The sequence below is a fragment of the Struthio camelus genome, chromosome 1 (genome assembly GCF_040807025.1).
Source record: "Struthio camelus isolate bStrCam1 chromosome 1, bStrCam1.hap1, whole genome shotgun sequence".
Classification (NCBI taxonomy): domain Eukaryota; kingdom Metazoa; phylum Chordata; class Aves; order Struthioniformes; family Struthionidae; genus Struthio; species Struthio camelus.
In genome coordinates, this window is record NC_090942.1 from 1,506,631 (window position 1) to 1,527,155 (window position 20,525).

Consider the following 20,525-nt stretch of genomic DNA (forward strand, 5'->3'; position numbering starts at 1 on the left):
CCTGCACAGACTGTCCCAATCTCTCCTTTCTTACCTAAATATGACAGCGAGTCGATCCAGGGGCACAGTAGGGTCTGAGGAGAGGCCATTGCTTGGCTCCTGAGAGAGCAGCTACAAAACAAGGAAAACAGTGGGATTTCAGGAACGCACACAACCTATTCCCAGCGAAGGCTGCATAAACACCGCCTCGACTCCAGACCCCGCAAGGAGCTCTTTCACATCCCCTTCAGGCCAAAGCTGAGCGGACGTCTCTTCCTATCAGCACAAAGGCAAACGGCCAGAAGCAGGAGGCGTTACAGCAACTCTGAACGGCCACTGACACGGGAATAAACCTTGCCTCGGCCCCAAGCGGCTCCTGGACCTCAGCCACAGGCACACGAGTTACTCTGAAAGCTCAGAGTGGCTTTTTGATTTGGTTTCTCTGCATTCAGAGCCTACCCAGAAGGGATCTCTGAACTAGAAGGGAGCAGAGCCCTAGGCGGAAGAGCTGCTGGGAGATAGCAGCGTTAGCAGGCAGAGCACTAAAAAAACCCAGCCTTCACACACCTCCACAACCACAGGTCATTTTTAAGAAACACAGGACACGCGTGTCTCTGTCTTAGAACTACCTGCGTTTTCCTGCCATGTTCTGAGATTTCTTCCCTCTGTTAACCCTGGCTCTAAATGGAAAGGTCACCAGGGCTACCACATTTTAAGGATAGCCAGAATATGACCTTTTGCAACAGACTGCATCTCTATTGCAACAGCTCAGACTCCAGCAGGAGATGGGACTTGTAGAAGACAGCAGAGGCCACATGCCTCACAGGGAAGTAGCATTCCTGCGTGCTGCGCCTCCACACTGAAGATCCAGGTCGAAAGCTACCTGCCACGTTTGAGGTATTTTCAAGAAGGCTCTTCGGCTCCTGGCACATAAACTAATTGCTATGGACCATTTTCCTACGTTTACAGATTAGATCCTCAAATCCATGTAACCCATTACATGCTCTAAGAGCCATGCACTTGTCAGGTAGCACAAAATCACAGAGCTACTCAGACTTCACGAAGCAACAGTCGTTCAAACCAGATGAAGAAACAGCCTGCGTCACAACCGCTTGTGTTCCGGTCTCCCCAAGCTAGGAGAAGGATAGCAGCAGATTGTTCATGCTATAAGAGGCCCAGCCAATCCAAAGGGGACGTACTAGGAAGTCCCCAAATACTGTGGACTCGCATACTGAATCCAGTTAGAGGATCCAGTTACTGCCCAGCAGCTCAGTCTGGGTTCATACTCTCAGTCCTGAGCAAGCAGAAGATAACATTCATTGCAACCCTGTGGCTTCAAGCACATGGGCGATTACTGCAGCAGATCAAGCCACTGGGCCCAGGCTGGACCACGGGAGCTGCATCGACTCTGATCTGCTGCGTACAAGCCTAGTGACAGACAAGCAGCATGTTACGCAGCTCTGACTGGGACGTACCTTCTTCAGTGCCATCACTTGTACGGCACAGAGTTCACTGAGGCATTCTGCTATCTTCTCTAAGGGGAGCCTGGCGAGGACCAACGCTGTCCCTGAAACACAAGAGGAGGCAGGTTCACAAACAGGAATGCAGCGTAGGAGTTCAATCAGCGAAACACAACACAAGGTTCCCAAACAGGCCCTACCTGCAGCCTGCTGCCAGCCCTGCCTCTGCACAGCAGGGAGAGCGCACAGCTCCAGGGCAAACGCAGAGACAGAGAGTTACTGCTTCCTGGGACTGAAAAAAGGTTTCTCTGACTGCACCACGACTTCACCCTGACTCTTCAATTAAATCACGCACCGAAATACTTTCTGGGGGATGCGAAGGAGGAAGGGATGCCGACATGCAGGAGCACAGGGCTGATGCTAAGAAAAACTGATGCAGCAACCACATCTGGGCACTTCAGGAAGCACAGCTCGTCTCTCGGCAGAGTGTCCTTGCCCTGTCCCAAAGCAGTGTCATGAGGTCTGAGGAAGTTTCTTTCAAAACCTTCTGCACTAGGATCCACAGCCAGGGCATTTTAGGATTCTCGCAAACGAGATGAGAAGAGCACTTAAGTCATTGCCCGCTGCCACATCACAGCATCCTACTCAAAGGCAGGAGTACACACCATTCACCTCGTGTTAAAGGTAAAGCCAGACCACAAAGCCTGGGTTGACAATAACACTGGGAGCAAAACTTCTCCTTGCCCCACAGGATTTGCTGCAACGTTTGAAAGAAGAAGATGAAAGTACTTTGCGGTAGGAACAGGCACCAGTTCTGAAGCGTGGCTAATGCTGCGTGTACTGATACATGAGTGCTGAACAAGTGAAAGCAGGTTAATTTTGCCTCTTTAGTCACATAATCTTACTGTACAGCTGCAACAAAGTTCCCTCTGCAGAAACTCTTTAGCTGCTCCATTTTTTTGCCTAGACACAAATCCTGCACATCCACAAAGCTGGTCACTCTGAAAGAGGAACCGGATGCTCAACAGCTGAACGCCTGTGAGAAGTGAATGCTCTGACTGCAGGCTGTAGTTGAAAAGCTGCATTCTTGTGTCCAAACTCTCTCTTAAATGACAAATACTTGCAATTTTCTACCCTGCATGTACAGCAGCCAATTTCCAAATGCTCAGATATACCAATAATCCATTGTTAATTTGGCTACAAGTACTTCAAACGTTTCCTTCCTGCAATTCAAGTTCAGAGCATCTAAATAGCCATGGAAACAGCTTGTAAACCCAGAGAGCATTTCTTTCTATCTCCTCCTAATGAGATCTGCCCCAAGTGAGCTCCTGAGGAGAGCTTAATGTGCACACGTGGAGTGCCTCAAGCCAAAAAGAGACATCGTCAAAGCTCCCCTTTATTTAGGGGGATAAACGTGAAAATGGCATTGCAACATCCAAGGTAGGCAGCCCTCACAAACTCACCGATTGCTTTTCGGTACATACCCTTAAGGAGTCCCACAGCAGCCTCTGGAGAGAGCGTGAAGGAGTCAAGGGAACGGGCTATCTCTAGCAGCCCGTTAAAGTGCTGAGCCATATGGTCCCGGCATACCGAGCAGATATTGTGAATGGCCTTGGCAGCAGCCGAGGCCAGCCGCCTGTCACACAGACCCTTCATCAAGTAACCCAGCACAGGATCTGAGGAAGAAGAAAGCCACAGGGGAGGTCAGGGTGAAGAGCGGTACCTGGGACAACGCTCATCGCAGGGCAGAGCAGTTGTGTCCCCTGTGCTGGCCCCCAAAGCACAAAGTCTGTGGGGTGAAGCCAGACAGGCAGAGACTGGGCCAAGATCACAGGAGAGACTCACCCAGGAACTGAGGGTTTCTGTCCACGACCTCACTCATCTCTCCAACCAGCTCGATGCTGGTGTAGCGGACGGCCGTGTGCACCGTCTCAGGGAGGCGCACCACCCCCTCCAGCACCTCCACCAGGGTTGGGTTGTTCTCTCTGCGGGGAAAAAGGCAACCAGCTTAGCCCTAAGGAGGGTCCCAGCCCATTTTCCCCATAAAACTTCCCTTACAACAATTCTACAGAGTGGCCGGTTTCACTGATCAACTGCCCTGTCTGTGGTCCACACGGCTAGCAGCCAGCTAGGCAAACCCTGCAGCCGTACTTTGCTAGTTATCCGAGACATTTACTGGTGCAGGATCAGGGCCCTCAGCACTGGAATCCAGATGAACAGCGGCCTCCAGGAGAACAGCTTTACTGAACAGAGTGGAGCGGAAGGATCAAAAACCTTCAGTAAGAGCGTCAGCGGCACAAAAATAAAGGAAACATCAAACCCAGCTACTTAATCCTCCAGAGACTGCAGAAAGCCAGAGGAGTCTGCTTCGCGCGTGGGAGGCAGCTACCACTCCCAAGCACCGTGCAGCCCACATCCATCCTAGACAGCACCGCCTGCCCTCTCGTGGCAAGAGCAGAGCCATGCTCGATGGAGCAGGTCGACACAAGAACCTCCCAAGCAACGCAGGACACGCTCACGGGGACCGAACTCCCTCTCCAGCCAGCAATGCAAGGTCACGAGAGGCTCACACTTTCAGAAACAAAGCAGTAACAAAAACTTAGATAAAGGCAACGAGAGCAGCCTTGACAAGGATAATATGAGCCAGCAAGCATACACCAAACTTGGCATCTCCCCTAGTCTCCCAGGGGGACAGAGGCACAACGTGCCCACCTGGAGAAGACCAGCCTAACTGTTCAGAAGAACTCCAGGACACTAAAGGGATCTATCTGAAATAGCGTGTGTATTTTAAATGTGTAAACCCTAGTTTCTGCCTAGGAAAGCACGTTCCCAGGAGTAGCCTTGGGATATTCACAGTGCCTTTGCAGAACCCACAGACTTGGAGGCAACCAAAGGCAATACCTCACCCCACAGCCTCTACACGCACAAGCAGGACTGTCGATACTCACTGGTCAACACTCTTAGCTATAGAAGCCATGATGAAGAGGACAGCTTCAGTCACCTCCCAGGGTGGATTCCCATCCTTCAAAGTCGCATAAAGCTGCAAGAAAGGAAAAAAAAAATCAGTCGCAAAAGAAGCTGAAAACATAAGCTTGCAGGCACCGACTCCTCTTCAAGACACAGCCACCTGCTCGCTCACCTCCTCTGACGCACCCGAAATAATAGACTCCAGGCCTATCCCTATATGAACATTCACCTTCCACAGTTCACACTGTTGTTTTGCGATGTAAGTGCCATTCCCCAGCTGGTACCCACCATGTGAGACCTGCTCAAGCTGCTCTTCCCACAGCAGTCTCCACTGCCTATTTCAAGACACTGTTGCTTCCTCATGCAGCTCAGGATAAAGCCGTTGGGCTCAGGTGAGACTAGGCCAGCAAGGCAGAGATGAGCCAGCCCAGCAAGAAGGTAGAACATGCAAGGTCTCAGAGCAACATGGTCAGTCTCTGCACAGACAGGATGCCTCCTCTTTCAGGACTCATCCAGTGCCAGTGTGCAAACCCTCCTGCAAACTCACCTGAGCAAAACATTCCACCGATCCCACTAGGAAGATCAGGTCTTTCACCAGGTCCGAGACCCGCATCCGGAACTCCCCAAAGTCATCCGTCTCCTCTGGGACACCCTCCTAGCATAGGCACAAAGACAGCAAAGGCTGCAAAAAGCAGCTCAGAACTCCAGGCTCCCATTCACCCACAGCTAGGACAGGACAAACAATTACAATTTACAAAAGAAATCCATTCTTCCTGCCTTCCTCTCCCCAGACCAGGTTACTGAAGGGGATCTGAAGAACAGCAGTGCACAAAGAATGCTAATATCATGAGCACACGCTGTGTATTCCTGCTCTGACAGGCTACAACACAGACGAAGGGATGCAAATCGAGGGGATGAGGAACATGCATAGAGATGGAAGAAGAATTCTAAGTATCCCGGACATCAAGGAGGAAGATGACAACATTGTGGCTAGCACACTGTGCAAGCTCTATTCTGACAAAAATGCTGCTGAGCAGGGGACAAAGCATCTCTCTGCAGCTCCCAAAATGGGAACCACCTGGGGGGAAGCAGGAAAGGGTCATTCTGTAGTAACGCAGGCGCCAGAGAGCTCTGTTAGAACAAGAATTGACTTAATGAAAAGAGGTTTAATATAGCAGTTTTAATTACTGTCAATTGTCTCTCTGCAATTACTGCAACTGCAAAACTATTACCTGTAGAGCCCTATAGCTACGGAGAGTGATCAGCATATAGCAGTGAGGACAGATGCATCCTACCATCCCACTGCCTCCAGCAACACCAGAGGAAACAAAGCAAACGCAGCCTTACGTGGTCCGAGTCAAGCTGACAGTGTCTGGCCAGAGCATGCAGAAGCCGCTGTATGTAGGCTTTGAAGATGCTGTGGATGACTGCATCATCTGTCTTGTACAGGTGCTCCCCCAGTCTGTACCAGAAGTTAAAGGAAATTTCTACTACCTGTTTGGAAAGAAAAATTCAGCATCCTGTTATCAACAGAGCGTTTGCTCTCCACCCTACTGGTACTCCCGGCAAGAAAATCCTCTCTGAGGATGCCTGGAGCGTGGCGGAGCAGCACAGATTTCCAGTCGCAATGCTTCCTTCTTCAGGCCGTGATGAAAGGTGTGCTTGTTCCCCCACCTTTGCCAATCTCCTCCACTCCTCATTCACTTAATAAAGGATTTGAAATTCAACGAATTAATCTGAAAACCTGTCCCCAGCCCTGAAAAGCAAAGCCTCTTTTCTGCAACAGTAACACTGAAGCATACGGAGAGGCTTTTGCTTCAGACGCCAAGTCAACATCACCTCAGTTCACATCAAATTGGTCAAACCGTTATCCCCCTAACCCTGACCTGAATCACGCACTCCATCTGCACAATTTCTGTGGCAAACAAGCCCCAAAGGGTTGCATCAGAGCAGCTTTCTTTCTTTAGCCAACTCTCCCTCTGGTTCGCAGTCCTGATGTACTCTTAGGCTCTGTAACAAAAGCTTCTAGAAAACCTGTTCCCGGAGGGGAATCAGCTCAGTCCAGATCCACCTCCCATCCATCATTTCAGGGACTGCATCCCTCCCGCAACGTGACCCGAGCGAAGAAAGAGGAACTCGCAGTAGGAAATCACAACTGGCCCCATCTGTGCTGCATTTAGCATGATACCCTCCCTGTTAGGGAACCTCCACCCACTGAACACGGACACAAGTCAGCTACAGATAAGCTGCTGAGATGTAATTATCAGTTTTGGTAATTGTCCCAAGAGAAGAATGAAGCGGAAAATTAAAAGGGAGAGCCAGCATCTTAAATACAACGTTCTGTCATACTGAGCTCTCACCAGGAAGGATGGTCGGGGGCACTGAGGGAAAACACCACTTACTTCGCTTGGAGTGCTAACGAGGTTACCATCAGTTACACTGAAACTCCCACAAAGCTGAAGTTAACACTTGGAAAGAGAATAACTGAGGCTGTCAGAGCTGCACTTGCAGTCCCCGTCTCCTCTAACGCGAGGGACATCCAGCATACTTTCAGCACACAGATGAGGGAGGCATCAGAGCCTCTTCCAGTAGAGCCCCATTCTGGGAAATGGAAGTTACACAATACTTTCTGCATTGCAAGTGCAGAGCAGGGGTTTCACAGCCAGCAGAACACAGGAACTGCAGTCCCCCAACCATGTCACAGTATAAAGAAAAGATTTTTCCAGTAATTCAACTTTGGCTAAGTAAGATTTGGTGACAGGGTGAGCAGAAGAACATCAGTAAACCTCACTCACCTCATACTGCGGGTGACCTGCACATATCAGCAACAGCTCCAGCGTCCGCAGGTCACCTAGCCCTTGGCCTGGCGTGCAAACTATCTTATCTAGGAACGTCTCGCAAAGCTCAGTGAAAACACGGCAATAATTGAGCACCCTGGTGAAGGAAGAAAACGGCACAAGTCAGAAAGATATTCTACACATGACTATTCAATAGCAGGTATCACAGCACAGGGTCAGGAAACATCAACTCCCATTTTAGACTTTCCCCATCAATAGTTGGGAAACGGAACGTGAGACGCTGTTATAGAGAGAAGCTTGGCTTTATTCAGAAGTAGGTGGAAGTGCTGGGTTCCAATACACATATCTTACAAAACTTCATAATATCCACGCCATCTAAGAAAATACCTCCAAAACCTTCAGCATCAAGCGACACAGCACACAACGTCTGTTAAAAAACAACATGGGTCTAATTCAGCACTGGGAAGGTGCAACGTTTCAGATGATAAATACACACATCTACTTCAAAAATAAATCCAGGATGTCCCATTGCACACGCAAGGGACAGCACTGCATAAAAACACAAGCTATGCTTAAGACAAAAAGCAATGGCAGTAGCTGAACTACAACAAAAACCTTCTAGATTTACTACACTTAAAAGACTACAGAAGGTCCAAACCACAACCAGAGACAACAACAAAGATCTGACAGATGCAGAGCTTCTCCCAGCCACCTCTCAGTGCCAGAGGGCTGAAGCCACGGCACGGTGTGATGGAGCAGGTATTCCACAGAGCGAGCACTGTGCCACGCTCCGCTCCCCATACATAAAAGCGCTCCCATCAGTGATTTGGGGAGAGGTCCAAGATAAGCCATTAGTCCTGGGCTTCCATTTTAATATTCCTGTTCTGGAGAGGTATACAGAGTCAGAGGCAGTAACAGGAATCAAAATAAATAAATAAATAAATAAATAAATAAATAAATAAAATCAAGCTCTGCCTCTCACTTTCTTCCGGGCAGATAAGTCTTCCTTCAAGACCCCTGCTAGAGGGTGAGAAGAACAATGCACCTAAGGGCATGACTTCTCACATACCAGGACCTAAGGAAAAGCACAGCTCCTGTTGGGAGAAGGACCAATGCTTCTTGCAAATGTACCCTAAAGCCTCTCCTAAAGGCAGAGACGAGTCCCCTCACTTCAGCTTTTCCATCCTGGAAGGCTTTACCCTCTACAGAACACTGCAGCTCCACGGCGCATCCCAGGAGCAGATCAGACATGGTTAATGCCTCCAGTGCTGTCACCAGGGCATTTACATGATACCTGGAAGGATTTAGGGGAGACTATCTTCTCAAATACAGACTGGAGAACAAATGCTACTAATTATACCATGCCCTTGAAATTCCTGAAGATGAAAGCTTCCAGGTTTTTCAGAAAGTCACAGAAATGAAGAGATGCTATTTTAGAGCCAATCTTACCAAGCAGCGAGGACATTATAACAAACCTTTATACGCCTGACAACTGAAGACTATTAGTTTTAAATGGAAGGATAAATAAGAACAGATGCTACTATAACTTTCAATTTCAAAAGAGATAACTTTGATAAGCTAAGAGACTAATTACTCATCTAGCTTGAGGTGCTTTCATTTAATGTGTCAGAGACTTAGAATTTAAGTCAGAGGTGCAGAAGTTATTTGGACTTTGCATCCCCAGATGAAATGAGGGGAGGGGTACTTGTTGAGAGTGATTCAGTTAGGCCTTGAACTTAAGCCATCTGAAAAGACTCAGCGGTAAGCCAAGTGCCCCTAAGCAACTGAACGGCTGTCAGGGAGGAGAACCAAAAAGCAGACAGCTGTATTTTCAAAGCCCAGACAAGCAGAAATCGAGCAAGAATTGCCAGAAGCCAAGCCAATGCCAGACTCTGCCAAGGTCATTTGAAAGAACAGCACAAGATTTTTCAGATGTGATAAAAAGCCACTTGGGACTGCTACGCACTGGAGACACTGGCAAGATTAAAGATCTGTGGCACAGCTAAAATTATGCGACTGCTCTGCCTCAGTTTTCAAATACCATTGCTGAACAGCAGGGACGAAGGCAGAAGGACTGCAGTGATAGATATGATGATCTGCTTATTTCCCGAGTGGAAGGAGTGGGGACTAGCTAATCTCCACCCTAGAACTCTTGAAAAACTGGACGCCAGGCAGATCTGTGCTAGAGTTTGACTACTGGCCTTGCTATTTTGTGGCTAAGGAAACTGTAAGTCCTGCACTCATGTTTGAGAATGGGGGCAGAGGGTCTGGCAAATATAGGCCCATTAATCTGACTTCAATAGCATGAGCAATTTGTTTACAATGTTTTCTAAATATACAGAAGAGGGGAAGTGGGCTAAATGGAACATGGGGTTACCAAAATTAAACTGGGCCCACCTAATTCTTATCAGCAATGTTTTAAGACATGAGAAATGGCACAGAGCAGGACTTGAAAGACTTAGTCATGGTGTTTACACGGAAATCACTTAAACTGGATAAAGCACAGCTGTGGGGGTAGGAGAAGAATTCGCCATCAGGGAGATCAGCGTGCAGTGCTGGAAGGGGAAATACCAGTTTGGAAGGAGGTGCAAGGGATGTTCCAGATCAGTCTCACAACTGATCTTGTCTATGCTCATTAGTGACAGCTACATAAAAAGGAGGAGCAAGCATTAATGAACTTCACTGATAAAGCTGAGATGGACTATCTGCGCAGAAGAATGAAAATCATCCAAATGCGAGCAGGAAAAGTGTGATGGATTTTATGGCACAAAGTATAGGTTCATAAGAATTCGAACTTCCGCTGAAAGCTAGAGCTTTGGAAGCTTCTGACAACTTGTGGGTGGACTAAAGTCAAAGCAGGTCCAAGACATTAATGCCACAGGACCACGGGAAAGGCACGAGATGTCAGGCGAGGCGTTCCCTACACAGAGGGATGCCACATTGTAAACATGAAAGAGTGAGATCTCTCCTGGAGCAGCACGTGCCTGTTTGACCCTCACGCTAACAAAGGCTGAATTCAGAACGGGAACCGTACAGAAAACGGCTATGAGGATCATAAGGGGAAAAGAAAGCTGTCTTAACGGACAGAAAGAACGAGGCTGGTTTAGCTCAGCAAATCGAAGGCTGACTGCTTCCTACCTACAAACATATTAGTGAATAAGCACCAGCTGAGGAGCTATTCAAGTTAAGACAATGTTGGCAAATCAGAATAGGTATAAACTGGTCTAGAATCAATCGAGGCTGAAGATCAGAAGGCTTCCAACCAGAAGAGCAATGTTTCGTAACAGCCAACACATGTGAAGCAATAGTTTTTTGAAGCAACAGTTTGAACGTGCTTTGTAAGAAATCACAGCCTTCATACCTTGATAAATCAAGAACAAGGGGCTGACGACACAACGGGCACATCCAGGCCCCCCTCTCCATTTGGGATAGCCAAGCCACGTACAGAAATCTGTAGAGAGAAGGCTCTAGAAGCAGCAAGTCACTTCCGACCTCTAACTGTTTCAAGGCTGGCAATGCATCAGCTGCACCTCAGGGTATTTTCCCTTGTCTTTTGCCCACAGCAAGCAAGACCAAGCAGCCCAGCAAGTCTAGCGTGGTAACAGTCATAGCTCTCTGTCAAAGTCTGAGCTGATCACACATGCCTGGAGCACAAGTCGGTGCATCAAGGGCAAAGAAATAATTTGCTCACTTGTTTTTGTTCAACAGATACTGATTTGCACAAGCGACTTCAGAGTGCTACATGCGCACACCACAGATTCCAAAAACAACTGCAGACAGACACAACGACAAGTAATTACTGCAGCTCTCCTCCCTTTCTCGGCACAGCCACGACTGTAAGTTCACTTACTTGTCTAAGTCCTCCCGTGCTACAGCCATATGATAGGCAGTCTCGAGAGTGAGGACGCCCTGGAAAAGCTGCAAGGCCAGGGGCAGGTTTGTCTCCACGTTCTCGATGGCATAGAGCGCTGAGCACACACAGTCCGAAGCAGCTTCATGGAGGTTTGATGATGTCTTGTCTTGTTGCTGCAAGAAACAGGAAGCAGAAGTGAGCCCAGTGATTACACCTTGAGGAATGAGATGCTACTGCAGATCCTATTTGATTCCTTTCTGTTCCTGACATACTTCCTACAGCTTCTACATAGCGACAGCTTCCCAACAGTCCGCTTCTACTAGCCCTGGATAGCCTGCGCGGCTTTACCAGCATGGACGCTTGAGGTCAAAACTGACCCTCCGCAATGGGATACGAACTGAGCTTTCCCTGGGAGCTGCAGATATCGGAGGAACGAGGCCAAACGAAACCCGGGGTAACTCAGAAGCAGACAAAACGTTGTAGTGTTTTTATCCCTGACTGTGTAGGGAAGGCGACGAGGTTTCACAGAAGCACACGTGAAATATTTATCACTGTGATGGTCTGGGGCGAACAAGTGTGGATTTCAGGTCCCGGTTGGTAGACATTTATAGCAATTGTGCAAGGCTGATTTAACAGGCGCTTTAATGGCTCCCACGGAGCCCTGGGCAATTAAGAAGGGAGACAAAATTGGCATACTAAGAAGGAAAAGAAAGCAAACAGTGAAGTGGAGAGAGGAAACAAAGGAACAGTAATTTCGTGTGTGCCTATGTGTCCCCTTTCATGAGAGATCTCAGAGCATTTAGAAAGCAATTCTTTAAGCCTCGGGATCCCACATGAAGGTGCAAAGGGGGAGAGAAAAAAACACCTAAACGTAGAAGTAACAAAAGACTTGTGAGCAAAACACCCCATGTCCCGGAGGATGCAGGTTCTGCTGCAGCACCGCTCAGACCTGTAGCCCAGCCCGCGCATAGTCTATTCCTTCTGCCATTGAACACTCCGGGAGCCCTCATTTACATTTGTCATTTATTTAATCTCTACCGTGGAACAGATGCAAATGAGGGCTCCCATTAACAACGGAGGAAGGCAAGGATAATACTCAGGCTGGGCTGCGGGTCCGAGCAGCGCTGCAGCAGGAACCTGTATCCTCGGGGAATTCTTGCTTTTCATTTGTTCGTTCTTTGCTCTCCCTGCTGCAGTGACGCAGGATACTCCCAGCCTCCTCCTTTTACTGGTCTCTTGAGCTGTCCCACATTCAGATAGGGAAAAAAGAAAAAAAGTCATTCAGGAGTTAATTTCCTGAGGTGAAGTGTCAGAAAAGAAGGAAAATACACTGTTTTATTGAAAGCCTGGGGAAAAAGCAAAACCGATTTTAGTATTAAAACAAATTTAGTTTCTTCAAGGAGGAGCACAGACAACTTTCGGAGCCAGGAAGTTAACCACTAGTACTTCTATCCCATGAAGATGGCAAACTTACTCCAAGTAACGCACAAATATTTTTCACTCAGAGCTTTCTGTAAGACAATTTGCCTTGGACAAAGGATCAAGCACAGCGTTTCAGACCAAAACTATTCCTCTTTTAAAGTCACAAAAACCTAAGCATGCTCAAAAGCAAACCTGGTACCCTACTCTGGCTGCAGTGACTACCAACAGCAACGGCTAGAAATGCTTTTTTCTCCATGTCAACTCTTCTATCCTGCTCTGGATGTTTTGCAGCCACCATAGAAACGATGAACCTGTCTCATCAGCTCCTGCTTGAGCCAGACAAAGCTTCTATTTCTGCTGCAGTCCTGTCTTAGTCCGACATGCCGCAGAGACAGCGATGACCTCTGCCTTCCCCAGGCACCAGCCCGCTCCGCAGCAAAGCTGAGATTCTCAAGCAGCACAGAGAGAAGGTGCGTCACGGACACCAGTTAGCAGGAACGCAGAGAACTGCTTCAGTAAAACCAGGGAAAAGCATCTGCTTCAAAGAGATTTAGGAGCCTTAAATGCCCTCCCAAGAACAAAGCAAATGGTTCTCACCTCTGAACACATATCTTCTCTGTCAGAACAGATGATGGACAGGAAAGAATAATACTGAACAGGCGGCAGATGCTCTTTCCTCCATACAAATAGCCAAAAAAATCCCACATGCTTTTTTTTTGTTTGTTTGTTTGTTTACACTGGAAAGCTCTGCCGATACTTTCTATCTGTCTTTGTCTGCTCATCATGGGTGACAGACTCCAGTAAACCTGCACCTCTCCCAGAATATTTCACTTTTAAATCATAGGCAGCAGGTTTTCTCTAATTCCATCTACTGCAAACCTTTGCTATTCAGTTTTCTCTTACTATGGAAAAAAATCTCACAAGGTTTAAAAAAAGAAAAAAATCTCCTCCCTCCCAAATGCCAGTAAATAACAATATCCATTAGCAAAGCAAATGGAGCTGAAAGGTTGTGAGAATTTGGGTGCTTCTCCCATTTCCCTGAGCAGTTCTGCATTCAGGAACTCTGTGCAGGCCATGCATCTCCACACTCACTGCATCACTTCAGTGACGACATCGGTTTAGTCCGGAGAAATCAAGTTCCTGAACTAAGGACCAAGCAAACAGTCAGAAGCAGCACTGTTTGTAAGCGTACTTCTACTTTTCTCCTCGAGATATCAGCTAATATTAGGTGTTACTTATGTGGTGCCTTCTACGCTTCCCGGTGCCAATAGGAGGCAGCACATCAGGGAAGATGGCGTGGGAAACTGCAGCGGCAGCGATCGCTCTGTGCTGCTACTCTCCAACTGTCCTTCGAGGTAGATGACAGGTTCAAAACGAAGACTGTCATTTCAGGCCTGGAGCTGTCAGTGTAGAGCTATTAAAAAGATAGAGACAGCTTGCTCTTCCTCACCTGCTAGCAGAGAGGGACAGCTCACTCTAAGGAGCTGATCAGGGTAAAGACTGGAAGGTTCCTACTCAAGACAGGAAAAAAGGAGGAAACTCACCTTCGGTACCTGCACACTCGGTGTGGAAAAGCAGCATCGCTACTCAATCACAGGCGACAGTCAGCACACAACATGCCAAACAGACCAATACTCTTGGATTTAAAAGCAACACCATCCTAGCACTGCAGGCTCCCAGTCCCAGCAGGTGAAAGACATACTCACCAGCACCTCAAAGAGGAGTGACAGTAACTTGCTGTTTGCCATGAAGGTGCTATCCAGAACACCGAGGTTGAACCAGCTCCCCAAGCACCGGAAGATTTTGATGAGCATCTTCTCATCGTTGCCTGCTTTCTCCACGCACGTCATCTACAGGAGGACAAGGGAAAACCACTTAGGAGCCACCACATAATTTTACAAGCCCCCTCAAAAAACCCCAAAACCACAAAAACCCCAAACAAACCCTTTTGAAAAGCCATCCTGGAGTCTCTATGATTAGCAAGAGCTCCTCCATGATACTTAGCAAGATACAGAGGAACTGGGACAGTCCAGCGTGTTCAACATCCCAATTTGAATCGACTCCTTCAGGAGATGTGCACAACTTTGAACAACCAAACGGCAGTGACATGGAAAACATTGAAATACATGGAAAAAGCACTCTGACCCAGAAGATATCCATCTGGTAAGAGTCCAGGGCACCCAAGGATGCCTGCACCAGCACAGAGGACTTCTGTATCTGCTTGATAGAACTAAGGCGTCCAAGTCCCCAGGTTGTTCTTGTCACCAGGAACGTAGCATTTCTGAAAGCATCCTCTCAAGAGCAGCGAACACCAAGCACTGCAGCTCTGAAAGTCCACGTGAGGCACGCTCAAGAAAGCGGACTGCTTTCAACACCCCTGGCTGCCCCCGAGTAAAGTAGCCCCCAATCAAATGAGATGTAGGAGCTGAGCCAAAACCTATCAACCTCAGCTACTGTTACAGAAGTGAGAAAGCAGCTTGAACCTTCTCATCCATTTGCGGCCCATCAGTTTCCTGCAGAATTCTGTCTCAGACTGATGGAGCAGAGACACTGATGAGATTCATACATAATAAATCCCTGAAATTCACTCTAATCTCAAAGTTATATCCCTTACCACAAAACAAGGACTGCTGACAAGAAGGTAAGTCCTAACGGTCAGACCTACCCCAAAGGCCAACCTAGTGACAGCCTGTACACGCCATCGCAGTGTAAGACATGGATATTTGGGCCTGACAGTAGCTAGTGGCTCTTATTTCCAGTGATGGCAAATTCTTCTACTGCTCAACAGTACCTAACAACAACCCTTGCCACAGCTGAACCCCAAAGGACACCTCAACCTAACTGAGGAAAAGGGAAAACAGTTGGACAGGCAGAGCCTGGATGAAGGTCCCGGATCCCCCCTCTCCCCAGAAGGGAGCCTAGACTCAGCCAAGCAATTCCTCATTCATCGCCTCACACTTTAACTCTGGAGGCTGATCTTGTACTTTATCACAGTTTCTGTGCAATTTTTTTTTTAATTAAGTCTTTTTGTAACCCAAGAAAGTGAATCTAACATTTACATCCTATGCAGGAAATTTAGCTTTGTTTTTGCAGGCAGCTGGTTAAAATGCCCACGCTGGAATTTGCTAAGGAAGCTCCTGGCAGATGCAGAGGAAGTCTGAACAGAGCGTCATAGACGCAGAGCATACCGGGACAGAGAAAAACGTACAGGCACAGCTTGGACAGCAAGGCAAGGAAATGACGGGCCCACCTGAGAAATCGCCTGCCCCATTCTGCTCTCAGCAGCCGTAACTGCACGCGGGTCATCTGCAGCGATCCGGAGAACGGCCGCCGCGCTGCTGTTGGGGGCTTCAGGGCTCGGCACAGGCCCTACAGGGGAATGTGCTCAGGGATTTAATTCCTGCCACTGGGTCTGGCTGACCTGGCTATGACCCTTCCTCATCCAACATCAGCTCCTCGCGTCATCTCTGATGAGGCCGTGAGCAGTCAGAGCAAGGTGATCTTGCACGCCTGACCAACCTGGCGGCCAGACTTCTCCAGAGCCTCCCAGAAAAAGCGCTAAGGCCTGGAGACAGCTAAGAGGGAAGGCACAGCAGAGAGCTTTTAGGCAGCATAAGAGGAAGATGAGAAGTTTCAGAATTGAGCTAGGACTCGTTCAAAGCCAGCTAAGCCTACGGAAGAGGTGGAAGCAGGTCCCCCTAACGCCTGGGGTGGTAATGGCACGTACCTTGTGTACCACGCGATACATGCAGTGAGCATATCGGGGGAGAGTAACTTCGCCTTCGTGGACAAGAGCTGAGTTACCGACGGACAGAGGATACGCAACTCTGCGTCCTGCTACGTTCTTGATCTTCACGACCCCCCCTTCCTTCAGGGTTCCCAGAATAACTATGAGAAATGAAGTCTCCTCCCTATGCCTCCAAGTGAAAAGCAAAACTAAGGCGTCATGCAAAGTAAAACTGAAACACCCACCATATGCATCTGCCACGCTAATATTTCTGTTCCAACTACTGCCTGTGGCTTTCCTTAATCACAGACTCGCAAAAAGCGGCGTGGAAACAGAATGACGACTTTCTGCAAAGGCTTCAGACCAGGCAAAAAGCAGCATGACTGAAATTTAAACCAAGCCCTAGGAGCCTAATTAGCTGTACTCCACCCTTTTCTTCAAACTAAATGACCGAACTTCAGGAGTAGATGACACAAAATGAGAAGTCACAGACAAAACTACTGAGGGTCGAGTTTGACGTTGTGTCCTATCGGAGAAGTCTAGCAGGACTGCAACTAACATCCGACAGGCAAGCAGGGAAAAAGGACATCGCAGGTCGCACAAGCCTGGGGGAAACACAGAGCGATGCACTAGGAGAGCTGAGGGGTCTCTGGGCAGCGGCATCCCACGGAGGAGCCATTCCCCTTCTCTCTGCCTCTCGACAGCAAACCCAGAACACCCTGCCCATTTCTGAGCAGCACGGTACCGGGGCCATGCAGAGACGCTGCATGCCTAGAGCTAAAAAAGACCCGCAAGCAATATCAGTTAAAGGAGAAGGGAACAGATTCACATGTAAAACTAAAAGCTTACACAGAGCTTTGCTCCTCAGTGAAAGGGAAACCTAAACTACAGTCTAACAGCAAAGGGTACACTCAAACATCAAAGCGAAACGTGGCAGCTTCTGCGATTCTGTAATTCAGGGAAACGGCATAAAAAAGGCGCAGCAAAATACGGGTAATTTAAACTGGATAAAGTATCAGGGATCCGAAAGACTAAGGCCCCTCCGTATTCAACTGCCACAGCTCAATTAACAGAGGAATACTGGCCAGTAGACCAGCCAGGCAAAAGGAAGGCAGGTGGAAGACAGCAGAGAGACAGCACAGACCCAAGAGGGCAAGGCAGCAAAGCAAGGAAAGATGGGGCTGCAAAGCACAGAAATGACTTCTGACTAGATACTATAATTAAAGGCAAAGTTTGACTCCATCTGGAGAACGGTGACATTAACCAGCTGCTTGGTGGAATTACAGCCTTAATACGCACAGCCAAGGGTACATTATCTTTCTTTATTTAAATAAGCACCATGAAATGGTAAAAATTAACAGGAAGCTCTAGGCGCTAAGGTACATGCTTCATTTGAATCTTAAGTCAGGGATCAGCTTGGCCTCTCATTTACTGAACTCAAACAACACTGCAAAAAAAAATGAGAAGTGGCTGTGTGGAAAGGAAAGGAGCTAGCAGGGAGCAGGGCTGGATTCTTTTCAACCGTCTCCTTTCAGCCTCTGAAGCAATTCACCTCCACGCTTATATCCTGCTCGCCAAACCTGCCCTGTTTTGGGCCACAAAACGGTCTGGTTCCTGAGAGTCTGGACGCTCCCTGAAAGGGGAAACACCTCTGAAAAACAACTAGGAAATTCAGCTACATTCTCCCCATTTGTGCAGTTTTGATGTTGTCACAGTAATGCTGTTTGGTCAGTGCTAAATATGATGTGCAGCTAAATACACAATCTCAGCTTATCACACGCGTACTTATGTTTGACGGGGAGAAGGCATGAGGAGTGGCAGAAGTCCAAGCCTCTAAGTACCTCAGTGACCCTATTCTAACAGATCAATACACATACCATAATGGGCTGAAGTAATTTCTTGCTCAGCCATCAGATAACCCAGAACAGCCACAGCCTGGGCAGGAATTCAGTCCTAGCCAATTACTGAACTGACAGCCCAGCAGACTAACGGCATTTTCCTGAACTTAAATGTACAGGGCTGGAAGACAAGCCCTGACACTCTGTATCATCACATACAACAACGACACAGTCCTCACCGGGAGAGTCCAGTTGAGAGGATGAGAAAGTTATTAAGTTTCCACCACCAGCTCAATTTTCAGTCCGGTGCTAACAATAGGAACCTTACTGTGATTCTGATTAAAACTTTCTTCTGTTTGGAATTGGACTATAAAATCAGCTTGTTTCACCCAGACTTCCTGTCAGCTGCCAAACAGCTTTTTGATCATGCCCAACCGGCAATAACCTGAATCAATGATACAGAGCAGGAAAAATGACTGCGTGAACTTCCTCAACGGTGTAACGGCGCTCAGTCACTGCAAGCGTCACATCTCCTTACCAGCAGGGAGATGACCGTGCTGGAATAGTAAGCCAGATCCTCTATGATTTCAGTACGGCGGTTGGCTCCAATGCGCAAGGATCGGCTGTGAACCTCCTCTGGCAGCACCGTGAGGATTTCCAGCAAAAAGGGCAGTGATGTAACATCATTACTGTACCTGAAACAAAGGAGACGAAGGACAATGCATGAAGGCAGGTGATAGCTAAGCACACCAAAAGCTAAATACTGTAAATTAGGTTACACAGTTGGAGATGGAAGAGTTGTTCCAGAGACATTCGAGTGTCCAGCTGTACAGGCAGAGCATTAGTGAGATGAGCTTTACCCCTGAGTCAGGCACAAGATTTTCAACAGCCAATTTGAAAAAAACTGCAAAAGTTTTCCTGTCCTACAAGCAAATCAAGTCCAACTACCATTGCCCAGACAAATTAAATTCCCTCCCCTTTCCACAATACCATGGGACCACCACAGCATGGTGATATTGTCTGGAACAAGACAGTCTCAGTATAATAGCACTACAGCATATGCTATCTCACGTCAGTGAACACACAGCAGCCCCATGCCAGCAAAAAAACTCCATCATACAAAAATTGGGCACGGCTGCACTAGCAAAGTGAATGCAGCGCCTCAGGACGCCAAACAGCGACGAGAGCCTATCTCCCTACTATAATCCAAGCCACGTGAAGTTATCGATCAGCATACTTCCCTGTCCCCTGGCCATTTCCTGTTGTGTGCCTTTTTGGATTGTGCAGGTCCACCCATTACTGTTTACTCAATGAACAATGCAGAATTTAATGATATAAAGTTACTTACTTTTCAACCAGTGTTTGTACGCAGCCTTTCCAAGAAGCCATTTGCAGGGCAAGGTCTGCTATTGCTAATGCAAGCTAAAAGGGGAAGAGAACAGGATTAAAAACACACCTCAGACCAGTGATTGTTGAAATCCTACTCCTAAAACCAAGATTCCTAGATTCCACCCCAACAGCACAGGGGAAAGAGTGCTGACCCTCGGTCAAACCTGTGCTCATCAGGGCTCGTAGGTAACACAGGGTTTGCAAGGTGGGGGGTGGGGGGGGGTGTTAATTCACCATATCCCTGTCGTGTGCATAATCCCTTTGGAAAGAAGGGGCTACACAACAGGTCTTAGCAGTTTGTCTCTTGCTGATGACGTACTTAGTGATGGAAAGCATGGAATCTTTTAAGATACCTATTTGTCAGAGGTATTTCTAGCAGTTCTACGGCAGTGCTGGTCCTATCGCTCCACCAAAGGCAATACACTCAGTTCTGTCGGGCTGACGAGTCGGGGGTCTGCAAGTCTGAACTACTCCTTGCATCCTCCTACACCACGACACACCTGTGCCCTGTGCTTTCCCAGCTACAGAGAACTCATTTCAAAGCAGCTGTCAGAAGGTACATCGCAAATGTCCTTCCTTTAGTGCCTTATCTATTCTCAAATGTTACTAGCATAGCTGTGGTTTTTGTTTTGGGGGTTTTTTTTGGGGGGAGGGGGGGGAATTGGAAAAAAAATCATCCAGACCCAATCCCGCTGCAACTGTGGTCAAGTTCAGAACGTCCACTGCCCCAACAGGAACATGCGATATTCTCCTTTGGGTTATTTAGGGTCTGAACAGCCAGCCTTGCTTCAGGCTGCACAGCGTCGAACATCACCGTGCCACAGAGCTGTGTCAGTGAGTCGGAGCGATAACTGGAACGCATATTCTCAGAAGGAAGGGATCCTCCGAGAATATAAAAGCACTTCAGAAGCAATCCTTCCAGCCACTCGGAGCACTGCTGGGCAAATCTGCCCTTTGTTTCCATTGCTGAGCACAGCAGGGAGGGGGGGGAGAAAAAAAAAAAAAAAGAGAGAGAGAGAGAAAAAAAAAAAAAAAAAGGAAACAGGAACAGCCGTTCCTCCTCTCACCCTCTCCAAACAGCAAACAATGGGA

General features: G+C 47.9%; 1 protein-coding gene across 1 annotated transcript in view; it reads right to left on the reverse strand.

Moving 5' to 3' along the window:
• TNPO3 (transportin 3) overlaps positions 1-20,525 on the reverse strand; it is a 50,808-nt gene that overhangs the window by 9,203 nt on the left and 21,080 nt on the right. Inside the window, exons 3-14 of the mRNA XM_068943719.1 lie at positions 19,393-19,466; positions 18,583-18,739; positions 14,186-14,329; positions 11,055-11,230; positions 7,202-7,340; positions 5,754-5,900; positions 4,954-5,061; positions 4,388-4,479; positions 3,285-3,424; positions 2,924-3,115; positions 1,455-1,546; positions 35-111 (exon numbers count right to left, since the gene is read on the reverse strand). Of these exons, the coding sequence (XP_068799820.1) occupies positions 35-111; positions 1,455-1,546; positions 2,924-3,115; positions 3,285-3,424; positions 4,388-4,479; positions 4,954-5,061; positions 5,754-5,900; positions 7,202-7,340; positions 11,055-11,230; positions 14,186-14,329; positions 18,583-18,739; positions 19,393-19,466 (1,538 nt within the window). The remainder of the gene's footprint in view (positions 1-34; positions 112-1,454; positions 1,547-2,923; positions 3,116-3,284; positions 3,425-4,387; positions 4,480-4,953; positions 5,062-5,753; positions 5,901-7,201; positions 7,341-11,054; positions 11,231-14,185; positions 14,330-18,582; positions 18,740-19,392; positions 19,467-20,525) is intronic.